Raw genomic sequence first — 12,815 nt, 5'->3', positions numbered from 1 at the left:
AATCCACAACATGGTATGAGCTCAACTGCAGTACAGAAAATCCCTGTTTATTTGCTCATTTGCATATCAATAAATGCAGGTACAGGTAGTCCCCGATTTTCGAACGCCCTGCCGATACAAACGGCATGGATTCAGTGTTTCCATGGGAACAAGCCCAAAAAATTTTTTCAAATTGGACTTGTACTTTTTGAGAAAATCGATTTTAAAAAAAATCAAAGAAAAAATGGCTTTTAAACTTGTATTAGCAGGCACAGGGGTGCGCTAGAGGCACAGAGGAGGTACAGGGGACGGAGATAGCACATTGTTCCGACTTAAGAACATATTCGGGTTAAGAACGAACCTACAGTCCCTATCTCGTTCGTTAACCTGGGACTACCTGTATACAGTATATAACCGTGGCATGTCCAAGGCACAAATTCTGGGTAGTCACCCTATATCAAGGAATTCAGTTATGCGCAAAAGACCTGAGATTTTTATCCTATTGCAGTTGAACTCCTACTATGTGTTGGAATGGAGGCTTTTGTCTTGTAATAGGTACTTATTAGGAAATGCCAGGCGATCTTTGCTGGAAGACATTCTGTGCTGTTTTCTAGCCTCCGAGTACTTTAGTAAACCGGCCTAATGTTCTGTTTATCCTCTTGCAGCTCTTAGATTTGCTAGTCCTTCAAGAGGAAGTGTCATCATTAAAGCAAGCGAAGCAGACACTGGAGGGGCAGTGCAGTTCTTTTACCAGGCTACTTGCAGAAGCCAATAGCAAGGTAAGAATGATTGCATACGTTGATCTTATGCAGTGCAGGGCTCAGTCCCTGAGGATCTTTTTTATGTAAAGGCACGTGAGGACTGTCTGTGTTTTCACAGTTTCTTAGTTATTTTAAAGAAGCTTGAAAGGGAGGAACTGATTGCTTACTTTTGACAAATCCTATGTTTCTTTTTGCTACTTTCATATCCCACCCCCTTAGAACATACAAAAATGAACCCCAAATATAGGAAGTGGAAATAAGTGGTGTAAATTGTGCAGTCCCTCAGTAGTACCATATTTGCTTCAACAATGTGATTAATGGGCAGTAGGTGGCGATACAGACCCAGTATCATCAGTCTTCCTTTCCATATAATCTAGGACAGGATTGTTTGATTGCAAGCATATAGTGTTCTCTTTCCAATAAATCTCTACTGTACAAAGAACCTGCCGATACGAACGGCATGGATTCTGTGTTTCCATAGGAACAAGTCAAAACATTTTTTTTTTAAATTGGACTTTGGACAAATTGAGAAAATTGATTTAAAAAAATTCAAAGAAAAAATGGCTTTTAAACTTGTATAAACAGGTACAGAGGGTAAATGTGTGACAGAGGGGGACACTGGAGGCACAGGGGGGCCATATAGGAGGTACAGGGGACAGAGATGGCACAGTGTTCCGACTTAAAAAGAACCAGAGATGAAGCACCCACTTGTATTTTACCTTATAAATCAGTGGGAACATGACAGTAAACACATAATCTGCTCTTTGTTTCATTGTTCTCTGTTTAATCTGACTGTTATCACCTCTGATAAGAATCCCCGACTGAGCACTTAGTCTGGCTTTGCTATGGAAAGATTATAGCTGAGTCTGTCTTCTCTGGTGTCTTTTCAAGCCCAAGCCTGCCCCCTTGTGGCTCTGGTAGAATGACTCAACTATAATTATTCCCTGCAAAGCCAGACTGAATGCTCAGTCCAAGATCCTTATCACAGCTGATAACAGACACTTTTAGCAGTGAGGATGAAACAGAGAGCATGGTAAGTGTTTTCTCTAATGTTCTTACTGATATATATGGTAAAATACACAGGGGTGCTTCGTCTCTGGTTCCCTTTAAGAACAGATTCAGGTTAAGAACGAACCTACAGTCCCTATCTCGTTCGTTACCCGGGGTCTACCTGTACTATCTATTCTTAAATGCTCTTCATACATATAAACATGATCTACTTTTCCCTGCTGAAATGTCTGAACTCTTATTAGCATAATTTGTAAAACCAAACAAATTATGATCTGTCTTACCTACAATAGTGGAACATTTTTTTCCTGCTAAAAAAACATAAAATGGTACTTAAACTGATGTGGGACATGATGAGATAAGTGTATGTTCAGTGCCATTCCTCCATTTATCTAGGCTGCGTCCTTTTTTTCTTTGTTTTTGTTTTTTTAAGTTTTTTTTTTTGTTTTTTTTTAATCAACACGCTAGGTTTGTTAGAAAATAAAGAATACTGGGATTGTACAATACAATAACCATAGAATGTTGGAATGTTTACATTATACATCACATAGTGACATAGTACTATGCAATTCAGTAATTACCCTTGGGTACATGCTACAGACTGGATGAGCAGAACCTCACCCAAGGCATGTGCAGTAAGCGTTATAACATATGTACATTGCTTTCAAGCTTTGAGTTTTTAAACAGCAAATAATCTGCAAATTAAAAAGTTCCTTTTTAGGAGTAGAAGGAATGGTATAATTGTTTGTCGTCCATTTATTTTCAGTTCAGGTTTGATTTAAGTAGGCAACACTACGTACGCTTGCCAAAAAGTGTAACTTGCATATATTGCTGTCCTCCATTTTATGTTTGTTTTTAGGTGGCTCAGACAGAAGAGTTGAAGACTGAACTTAAACAAGCACAGGAAGAATGCCAGACGCTGAGGAAGAGGCAGGACCAGCTCAGAGCAGAGCTGGAGGGCTCCCAGGATCAGGTATGGTACAGACACAGCTAAGGACAGTGAGCAACTGTAGTTTATGATGAAAATGATCTCTTAAAGTTTACACTAGGCACTCCTGATTTCCTAGACGTGTGATGCGCTTTGAGTCCTATGGGAGAAAAGCGCTTTACAAATGTTATTGTATTATTGTATTGTATTATTGTAAGACATTCGTTTGCAGCACTTATTTTATTTGTGTAGAAGCTCCTTGATTGAATAACATCAAATATTTAAAGTACATGTTCAAGAGCCAAGACGCTGGACACTTTGTGTGCCACAGACTGCCATTGCCATAAGCTGCACTCTTTTGAAAGAGATTCAGTCTGTTCCTGCCCCCTGCACAGTTTGGAAGGGAAAGGGATGTTAATGTGGGTGATCGTGGCAGTGCTGAGCAGCGGGAGCTCAGAGGGTCTCTACATCTCATCACACTACAGCGAGGAGGCAACCTGACATCAGTAGGGGTGTCCAGCTTATGTGTAGCTCCACCCCCATTGCATGCACGCCAGCATAATTATGGTGTTTTGTGGCTCATCATGGTACTGAAGAGGATCAAAGTATCCTAGGCTGACATCTTACTGGACTAGATCCCACAGGATTAAAAAGAGTTAAAGGTATTGTGAAGTGAGAGGAATATGGAGGATGCCATCTTCCTTCTCTAGTAAACCATGCACTTCCGTGCTTAAGCTCTGCCTCTAATACTTTAAAGCTGCATACACACTTTTCAATTTTCATTGGCTAATCACTGACCAATTTTTTCCACTGCCATGTAGTATGAAGGGCTACAGATTTTGAATACTATGAACAGATTATGCATGCAAGCTCTTATACTACATGGAAATTGTGAAATTGGTTAAGCAGTGGCCAGTCAAAATTGGATGTGTTTACCAGGCTTTAGTAACTAGGCCAGAATGAGCCTGCAGATTAGATGACGCCACTGGCTGCATGCTTTATGCAGGTGTGTGACCAAAAGCTCAGCATGACAGCCAGGCAACTAACCCCCCACCCCCCTTCCTTCCTCTCTCTTTACCCGTTTCTTTAGATTGTACGCTTTCAAGGGCAGGTCTCTCTCACCCTTTTGTGCCTTGGAATTTGTTGTTCATTTTGTGTCTTTTATTCATCATGTTACATGGAAATGACATCATCTGTATTATGTACCAGTGTCTATATTTGGTATACACCATTGTATTATGTACCCCATGTTTGTTTCTTCCTTTTACAGTGCCATGGAATATCTTTGCACTTTGTAAAGCAATAATAACAACAACTCGTATTGTTTATCAGGGGACGCAGATGGCAGCCTCCACATTGCTCTCATTTCAGGTTCCCTTTAGCCCTTTCCAATCCTGTGTGGGACTATGCCTCCTACAGAGGCTTCTCGTGTCCCCGTTGCCCCTACTGCTGCTCTCTGGGACCCTCTGGAAGATCCAAGCCACGCTCCTCTCCATGCATGTGGACAGCCATGCTTCACCCGCGCAAGCAGAGCTGTGCCTGAACAATGGCACGGAGCTGCTGGTGCACGAGGTGCGCAGGTGCAGTACAGCCCTGCTAGGCGTTCTAAGAGGAGTGCAGTCATAATTAGAAATGTGACATGCTCTTGCTGGATTTATTTTGAGGGCTCCTGAGCAGTAATGGTGGTCCAAAGGACGACAAAGGTAGCCTCTTCTGCAGAGTTCCCCAACCCTGTCCTCAAGGCCCACAAACAGTGCAGGTTTCGTAGAAAACCACAAACATGCACAGGTGAGGTAATTAGTGTCTCAGCATAGCGGATTAACTACCTCAGTGGAATTCCACAAAACATGCACTCTCTTGGTGGGCGTTGGGGAACACTGCTCTACAGGATCCAGAGGCTTCCTTCTTCTTGAGTAAGTATCCATTTTTTGACCCGACGTTCACCTCAGATATATTTTAAGCAGACGTTGATAAAACTACATGCATTGGTTCTAGGCATGCTTCCTGCATCATTGAGTATTGTTGTTTTATATCTGAGTTATAAATGATGGCTCTTCCTCCTCTTGTTGCTCAACAGCTTCTGGAAGCCAATAGCAGGCTGTCTCTCGCACAGTCCCAGCACATGCGGGAGATCCAGCAGTGGAAGGAGAAGGTGAACAGTACTATTTCTAAGGAGCAGCTGTTACAGCTACAGAACAGGTTGTCTGAAGAACAACAGAAGGTCCAGCAGCTCCAGGAGAGGATGAGGTTCCACGCTGAGCAGACCAATAGGCAGCTAGCCATGCAGCAGGTATAGCAGTGATATAACAAGTGAGGTTGCATAATACACAAATCTTAGAAAGGTTCATGAATCATGATAGTTATTTTTCAATTGCATAAAAACATTCAGCGTGATATATGGAGGTGTCAAGTCCCGCTGCAAACATTAAATGCAGCGTTAAATTTAAATTTCATGCTCTGCTTGGGGCCCTGTATGATCTTAATCTGGCTCTGCTCTGCGCAGTGGAGTGATAGCTGCACATATACTGATATAAACTGTTCCTGTAGGAGGAACATGAGAAACTACTGCGGAGGATGGAGGAACGGATGCAGGAGGTGGAAATGAATCTGAAAAATGTGAAGATGATGCTGCGTGAAAAAGTGGATCAGCTAAAGGAACAGGTGAGAACAGCAGTGAGTGGTGCATTCTGGGAAGTGCACAAACTTCATTGCAAAGCAAATGCGTTTCTGCACTATATCATGTCTTTTCAGTCTAACACAGCTGATTCAACTGTTGTTTCAAGCAGTTTATCAACTTGACAAAACCTTTAGCTGTTTTGTTGCTGGCCACATTGGGCTTTGCCACATTTTACCTTATTGTAATCAGCACTTTATCCAATTGTTAGTAAATACTACAAGATCATTTGCAATGAACAAATAAAAGATATTTACAGGTAAAAGGGGGAAGCGCAGGGGTGGTGTTTAAGATAAAGCATACCACCTCTTTCAGTGCTGTCTCTGGTCTGTCCTCTGCTGTAGCCACCCGCTCTCTACCTCTTGGTTGTCCTGCAATCCACGTGATTACATGTGACATGCAGGAGATCGAGACAGAGAGTGGGCAGCTGCTGGGGTAGGACGGATGGGAAACACAGAGCATCTCACCTCTTCCAGTACTATCTAAACACCATTACTGTGCTACTTTTTCTATATTGGGGTAGTACAGAAGAGGGGTGCACAAGCAAGGAAAGAAGTTGGATCCCCTTTCTCATCTGGGCGCAAATGTTTATTGTTTAAAATGGGTTGGGGAGTGGGATCAGATGTCCACAGTATTTGAAGGGGGGAATGGCATGCAGACACACTTACCTGGAGGATAGGCGATATAAGGGCTTAATGCATGGCCGGATTTACCATAAGGCACTGTAGGCATGTGCATACAGGCGCCTGATGATGGAAATGCGGTTCACTCTGATCCCCTAGTGCCTCCTTCCCTATGCAGAGTCCCGAGAAGAGTGTAATTGAGGTTACTTACTAATAGTTGGCTTTCGGCATTCCACTGATGAGATCTCCCTTCAGTCGTGGGTACCACTAGCTACCTAATACTAAGGGGCACCTGCAGGCAAGGAAAGTAAGGGAGAAGTAACAACTGGGCCAGCCAGCACGCTTGCAGTGCAAATTGGTGGGGTTTTTGTAGGTTCATAGAAGGGGAAGTCTAAGGTGCCAGGACATCTGTGCCTACAGGCACCTGTGAGGTAAATCCGGGCCTGGCTTAAGGCGTGTACACCCACACAACCCACAGTGATTGGGACGCCTTCTCTTGGGTGACAGATCAAGGCAGAGTACAGTACGGACACATCAGCCTACTGTACAGGCTAACCATGTGTTCTGTTGCTATGGAGGGGGAACAAGAGACAACAGCATGGAACACGATTAAGTGGATTCCAGCAGGAGGAGTAAGGTGGAGAACATTGCGCTCTGCAAATATGATCCGGCACTCCAGGTCTCTCGGCAATGCATCAGACCACTGTGTGCATGCTACATTCTTGGCAGAGACTGCCTCAACCATCCACCTCTGCCAAAACCCTTTAACGTGTACGGAGCTTTGGTCTCATAGATGGCTTAGCTCCCAAAATAAGGAACACTGTGAAATGGAGGATTAGTAGTCCACCTAGAAGTGAGGTAAGGTTGACCACATCCTGAAATCTGCTTCTCAGGACAGAAGCATCACTAATTATGGGGGGGGGGGGGTCTTGAGTGTTTAATCGCCTGCAGTTTTCCCACACAAAAAAAGTATTACAACACCCCTAATTTTATTCACATCACTTTCTTTTACAGCTGGAGAAAAATGCAAAATCTGATATCTTGCTGAAGGACCTTTATGTGGAAAATGCTCAGCTGATGAAGGCTCTACAAGTCACTGAGCATAGACAGAAAAGCGCTGAGAAAAAGAACTTTGTCCTGGAGGAGAAGATTGCTGCACTAAACAAAGTCATCAGGAAAATTGCACCAGCCTCTATGGCATGTTAGTGGTGCGCCTGCACTGAGAGACTGACGGGAACACTTGCTGCAGCAGTCAATGTACAACCATTACGGCAAGCATTTTGTGATGTTTGGGGTTTCAGGCTGACTGCTACAGCAGCACTTTAAGTTGTCCATAGATTTGAAAGCATTGCCTGAAGATCGCACTATAAACCACATGTAATTGTCGGCCCAGAGCCATTCCTCTTACCCTCCTTATCTCAGTAGGAAGAGAAAATCCGGGAAATGCAGCAGCTGACTCTCTGGTGTTGTGGACTGGAGGATGTAGAGGACAAAGACACAAAATTTCCTGTCTAACTGTGATCTGACAGTTTCAGTGGCTGTCAGCGTATCTCAGGAGGTGTGCAGGGCACAGGCATATATACTTTAGGCTTACACATGGTGGCCATCATTTTATGCTTCCAGTTTTATGGAACAAACTAAATATACTGACAAAGTGGTAGGGTGGTAGACACAGTTATAGAGGGGTGTTTGATATCCTGAAGCGGTGTTTTTCCTTATGTATCTAGGTACAAACACCCTCCAGTTACAGTTGCACATCAAAAGCCTACTCAGGCCGCTATTTTAAATATACCTGAAGCTATTTTTTAAAAAGTTATTTTAGTAGTGGAAAGTCTCTGGATTTTCCAGAGACTTCTTGGATTGTCTTACAGCCCACAGTTTCACCACAGAGACCAGCTTTACCTATTTGACTTGCACCAGTCAAGTTTCTTCAGGCTGCGCCCCCAACCCCCATGAAAGAGCACATCTAGATTAAGCATGCACAAGTACGGTCCACGCATGCCCAGCAGATCGAAGGACTTGTGCATGGAGGAAAGAAAGCTGTGTATGAGCGGCTTTGTTGTTCTGGGCATGCGTGGACCTTACCTGCACATGCCAAGTCTGGAGGCAATCATCATGGCCAGGGGTGCAGCCGGAGGATAAAGAAGGGACCCTGCACTGGAGCAGTGGGCTCGATACCAGGATCCAGGAAGCTTCTAGACCATCCAGACTCTTCTAACTCTTCTATCTTAATGTTTTTTACATCAAGTCGCTTCTGGTGTACCTTAAATCCATAGATCCTAAGGAGGGGACCACATACTGATGTTTCACGATAGGAATAATCAAGTCACACAGTGAAACTGCAAACCAGCAAACTGCGCAGAAAAGGCATAGTTGGTGAGTAAGTACAGGGCAGTGCTGAGTCAGTGAACATTAGTCCTTTTCAGGAAATTTAGTTTAGTTTTAAATGAGCTGGACCCATGTAAATTCATATAAATATAAATTCTTGACGATTAACTCGGCTCATAGCCAAACTTCAGACATAAATGGATTCCTAGCCCTTTACAGGCACTCAGCAGCATAGCTTATTAAGGGACTTATAAGCAGATAAATAACATCTGATATAAAATAACACATCTGAAGTATTTGGTCAAGAACTCCTTCACTAGGCACTTCCTGCATCGGACTTCCACAGCTACAAACTGCAATCTTACCAGAGAGCTTTGTCTGTGGCCCGTCCCTTCCCTGAATAGTATGATAATGCAGGCCAGCAAGCTGGTAACATTTTTTTTTGGGAACTTCAAATCCTTTAACTATATTATTTTTAAAATCGGAATTTTAATTTCAGATGCCTCACAATGTTGTGTATTCACTAAACTGCGGTAAGCAGAGTAACGTGCGTAAAGTCTTACCAGGTGATGCATTGAATGTAATGCATTGCGTTCTGCTGCACTGCTTATGTGGTAAGACTTTATGCTCCTTATTTTGCTTACTGCAGTTTAGTGCATACACCACAATGATGCTTGGCATACGAAGGATGGTCATTTTTAGATCTGTGTCAGGATTTTAGCTAGATTTGTGACTAGAAAGTGCATGGCATGCTGCAAGAAAATGTGCATCTAGAGCTACATACAATACAATAAATAATAGAGCTCTGCAAGGATTCTGAACACATTCCAATTTTTAGTTTTTAGTGTTGTTGAATAATGTTGGTGTGCCATTTTGGATCCTGCATTTGGAAACCAGAACAATGCCGCATGTGAGTGACCTCCCCGCGACCCTGTCCACTAGTTTGGGTGCTGAAGAGCGTTTCAGCACCCAAGCTAGAGGACAGGGTCGCGCGGAGGTCACTTACATGCGGTTCACTAGACTCCCATGCTTCCTTCTTCCAGCTTAGAGGGAGAAAGCATCGGAGTCGCATGAAGTGCGACGAGGACCGCGACCCCGTGACCCCGTGACCCTATCCACTAGCTTGGGTGTTGGGTGCTGAAATGTGGTGTTCAGCATAACAGCATTCTGGTTTCTGAATCCAGTATCCCAAGCTCAAACACTATTGTTGAATTTGTCCTGTAGATGACGACAAAAAGTAGAGAATGAAATGTGCCGTGTTTAGCTCAGATTGTCACCAGTAGAGATGAGCTTGTGTTGCTTTTCCTGTTCATTTCCACTCAGCAGCCTGCTAATTGGGCTTGATAGACTGATTTTCAGGTCAGCGTAAATTTGCCTGTGAAGTTGGCATTCTCTGATAAAAAGCTGTTACACAAAAACTCTTAATTGGGTTTTGGCTTAAATGACCTACAGGATTCTAACTCTGTTACTCCAGCTGTCACTCGGATATGCCAGTTTCCAGGTCTATCACAGCAGTGCCCATAATAATACTCTCTTATTCCCACAACATTTCTAGAATTTGGTATGAACTGAGAGGAATATGGAAGGAGCATGCGGACTCCCTACTAAAAATGGTAATTGATTAGTTGTTCCAATCCTCTGTCTTCAATACTATCTGTATTGCTAATATAAATGTACAGATCAGGTGTGCCCGAGTCTACAGACCTACATGCTTCTTGCAAGTACCATTGGATCGGCATTCCAACAAGAAAATTGGCAAATAGGAAATGAAGATGGCAGCCTTTATTTCCCCCTCCGTTAGTTTCCTTTAGGCAGGGTTTTCTGCAGGCGTTTTTCTGCACATTTTCTGCATACCATGTGTTTGCATGCAAAAAAACACAGTTGTTTTCACAGCAGCTAATGTAATTGATAGAGAAAACGCACATAATGTGCAGAATTATGCTGCAGCATGGCTGTTTGTTTTCTATCTGCATCCGAAAAATGCATTCAAGTGAATTAGCCCTTTGATTAACATGATTTCTAACTTGTTTAAATCAGTTTTTGTGTGCAGAAAACGCCCATGAAAATAGACAAGTGTGTCCCCTGCCTTAGATAATATTAATAGTCCAAAAGGTTTCTTAAAGCAAATCTGAAAATAAAATAAACTTATGAGATAATGAATTGGATATGTAGTACGGATAATAAATGGAGCATTAGTAGCAAAGAAGTCTCATATTTTTTTCAGTCATATAACTTTATAACATTGCATCAGACTGTCACAGTTGTATTTTATTATCAACACTCTGTCTCTTAAACTGTAAAACAAAGCAGAAGTAACGATTCTTTTAACTTTCCTGCAGTAAAACATTATCTCAAACTGTCTCACTGTTTCTTGGCTGTCCACTTAAGGACCAGGGGTGTTTCTGGTGATCTGTGCTGTGGGCTATTCAGCCCACAGCACAGATCGTGTGGCAGCCAGGGCGACCAGACTCCCCCCCCCCCCCCCCCCTTTTTCCCCACTAGGGGGATGTCCTGCCGGGGGGGTCTGATCGCCGCCGACTAGTTGTGATTAGCGGGGGGGGGGGGGGCTTCTCAAAGCCCCCTCCGCAGCGTTTTCTGCGCTCCCTCCTCTAATCTATCAGAGCGGCGCAGGACGGATATCCGTCCTGCGCCGGATAGGATAGGCTTCAGCCTATCATATGCCGGCGATCCCCGGCCAATCAGAGGCCGGGGATCGCCGATCTGCCTTACGGCGCTGCTGCTGTATGATGTAAACAGCAGGGATTTCTACCCCACGTGTTTACATTAGGCGTGCGAGCCACGATCGGCAGCTCGCACACTGTTCACGGAGACACCCTCCGTAAACTGACATGGACCGTTTCCATGTAATAACCACTTAAACCCGCCGCCTATCGGCGTTAGGCGGTCCTTAATTAAGCTCTTCGCAAAACAGGACTGAGTTTGACCAAGTTGGTCAAATAGCTCAGAGAAGCACTTTTGCTTAGATAGCAACTCAAGTTTTTTTTTTTATTTTTAAAATTCTTCCTGTACTGGAAAACAACATACAGTAATACTAATTTCTGTGCTACTAATGTTCTATATATTATCCATACTACACATACAAGTCATTATCTCATAAGTTTATTTTCACTTAAGATTTGCTTTAAAGATTGTCCAAAGGCGTTGTCTGGTGATGCAGGAATATGATCTTGTTGCACCTTCCCATCAGCCTCTAGGCCAGGCATGGGCAAACCCGGCCCTCCAGCTGTTACGGAACTACAAGTCCCACAATGCATTTGCCTTTGAGTCATGACTGTGGCTGTCACTCTTGCAATGCATTGTGGGACTTGTAGTTCCTTAACAGCTGGAGGGCCAAGTTTGCCCATGCCTGCTCTAGGCTATATTCTTGGTGAAGTGTGGAAGGAAAGAACAGTACAGACGTTACATGGTAAGGGAGTGTGCAAGACATGATCTTGGAACCACCAATGACTTGGGTGAGTGTGTATATTTTCTATGGAGAGATGGGTACAAGAGACTTACAGCTGTTAGGGAATCGCACACAGCATTAGCATCTCACTGACCATCCCTACTTGAAACAAACCTGTGACTAGGCCAAAGTGTTCACCTAGAGATGGTCAATGTGCTGTAAATACTTCTGTCTTGCATGCAGGTTTAATGCAAACTGGAATTGGGCCAATCATATTCAACAGGCAAAAGGACCCCCCAAAAACCAGTTTCCTTCTGTTAGGAGTGAACTCTGTATACTGATCTCTCCCAGTAGAAAACAATAGATTTTAGCACCTAATTTCCGATATTTATATGGAATTTATATATAATGCTGTATATTTTTTCAAGGACAATGTTTGGCCAACATACTGTTACATTGAATATGTCTATTTTAAACAGCCTTATGTACATTTTCTGTATTTCATCTGATCTGATATGTACAGTTTTGTAAATGTTTATTTATACAGCGCATGTTCCTGATGTAGAAATGATGCATTCATGTGAATGGAAAGATTGAAGACTTGCAAATTGGCTGTTCTGTTTTTACATGACTATAAAGATCACTTTTCAAATACAACATTGTGGAAAATAATTTTTGTATTTTATCTGGTGATACTAGCAGCCAGAGATGGATTATGATGTAATTGGGCCCTAGGTAGTAGATGTGGGGCCCCCTTTTGGTAAGCTGCAGTGGAGAGGTCAGAGAAGGTAGCAGGCCCCAAGCAGCTGCCTTGGTTTGCCTGGTGGATGATCCTGCTCTGCTAGTAGCCCTGTGGATATGACTGAATGATTAGAATTTTACAAGACTCAAGTGCTCAGTGAATGTAAATTGCAGGAGAACTCGGATTGTTTGGATCACTATGCCAATACTGATTGGGACTCTTGCTTTACAGCAGCCTCAATGCTTTGTAGCATGGATTACACTAAGTGTTGGCGTTTGAAAGTCTGGTCGATACAATAATTGTGCATTGCAGGCAGGACAGCAGATTTGTTAGCTGCACATTCATGCTGCAAATCTCCCATTCTAC

General features: G+C 43.2%; 1 protein-coding gene across 8 annotated transcripts in view; it reads left to right on the top strand.

Moving 5' to 3' along the window:
- NINL (ninein like) overlaps nt 1-12,345 on the top strand; it is a 185,390-nt gene extending 173,045 nt beyond the window's left edge. For all 8 annotated transcript variants that reach the window (XM_068232251.1, XM_068232253.1, XM_068232250.1 and 5 more), the window contains 5 exons: nt 645-758; nt 2,608-2,721; nt 4,754-4,966; nt 5,224-5,337; nt 6,988-12,345. In XM_068232251.1, the coding sequence (XP_068088352.1) occupies nt 645-758; nt 2,608-2,721; nt 4,754-4,966; nt 5,224-5,337; nt 6,988-7,179 (747 nt within the window). In that variant the 3' untranslated portion in view covers nt 7,180-12,345. The remainder of the gene's footprint in view (nt 1-644; nt 759-2,607; nt 2,722-4,753; nt 4,967-5,223; nt 5,338-6,987) is intronic.
- Nucleotides 12,346-12,815: the final 470 nt, after the last annotated feature.

This window comes from Hyperolius riggenbachi, chromosome 4, assembly GCF_040937935.1.
Source record: "Hyperolius riggenbachi isolate aHypRig1 chromosome 4, aHypRig1.pri, whole genome shotgun sequence".
NCBI classification, from domain to species: Eukaryota; Metazoa; Chordata; class Amphibia; order Anura; family Hyperoliidae; genus Hyperolius; species Hyperolius riggenbachi.
Note: the sequence above shows the minus strand (reverse complement) of the source record. Positions and strands in the feature narration are given on the sequence as shown.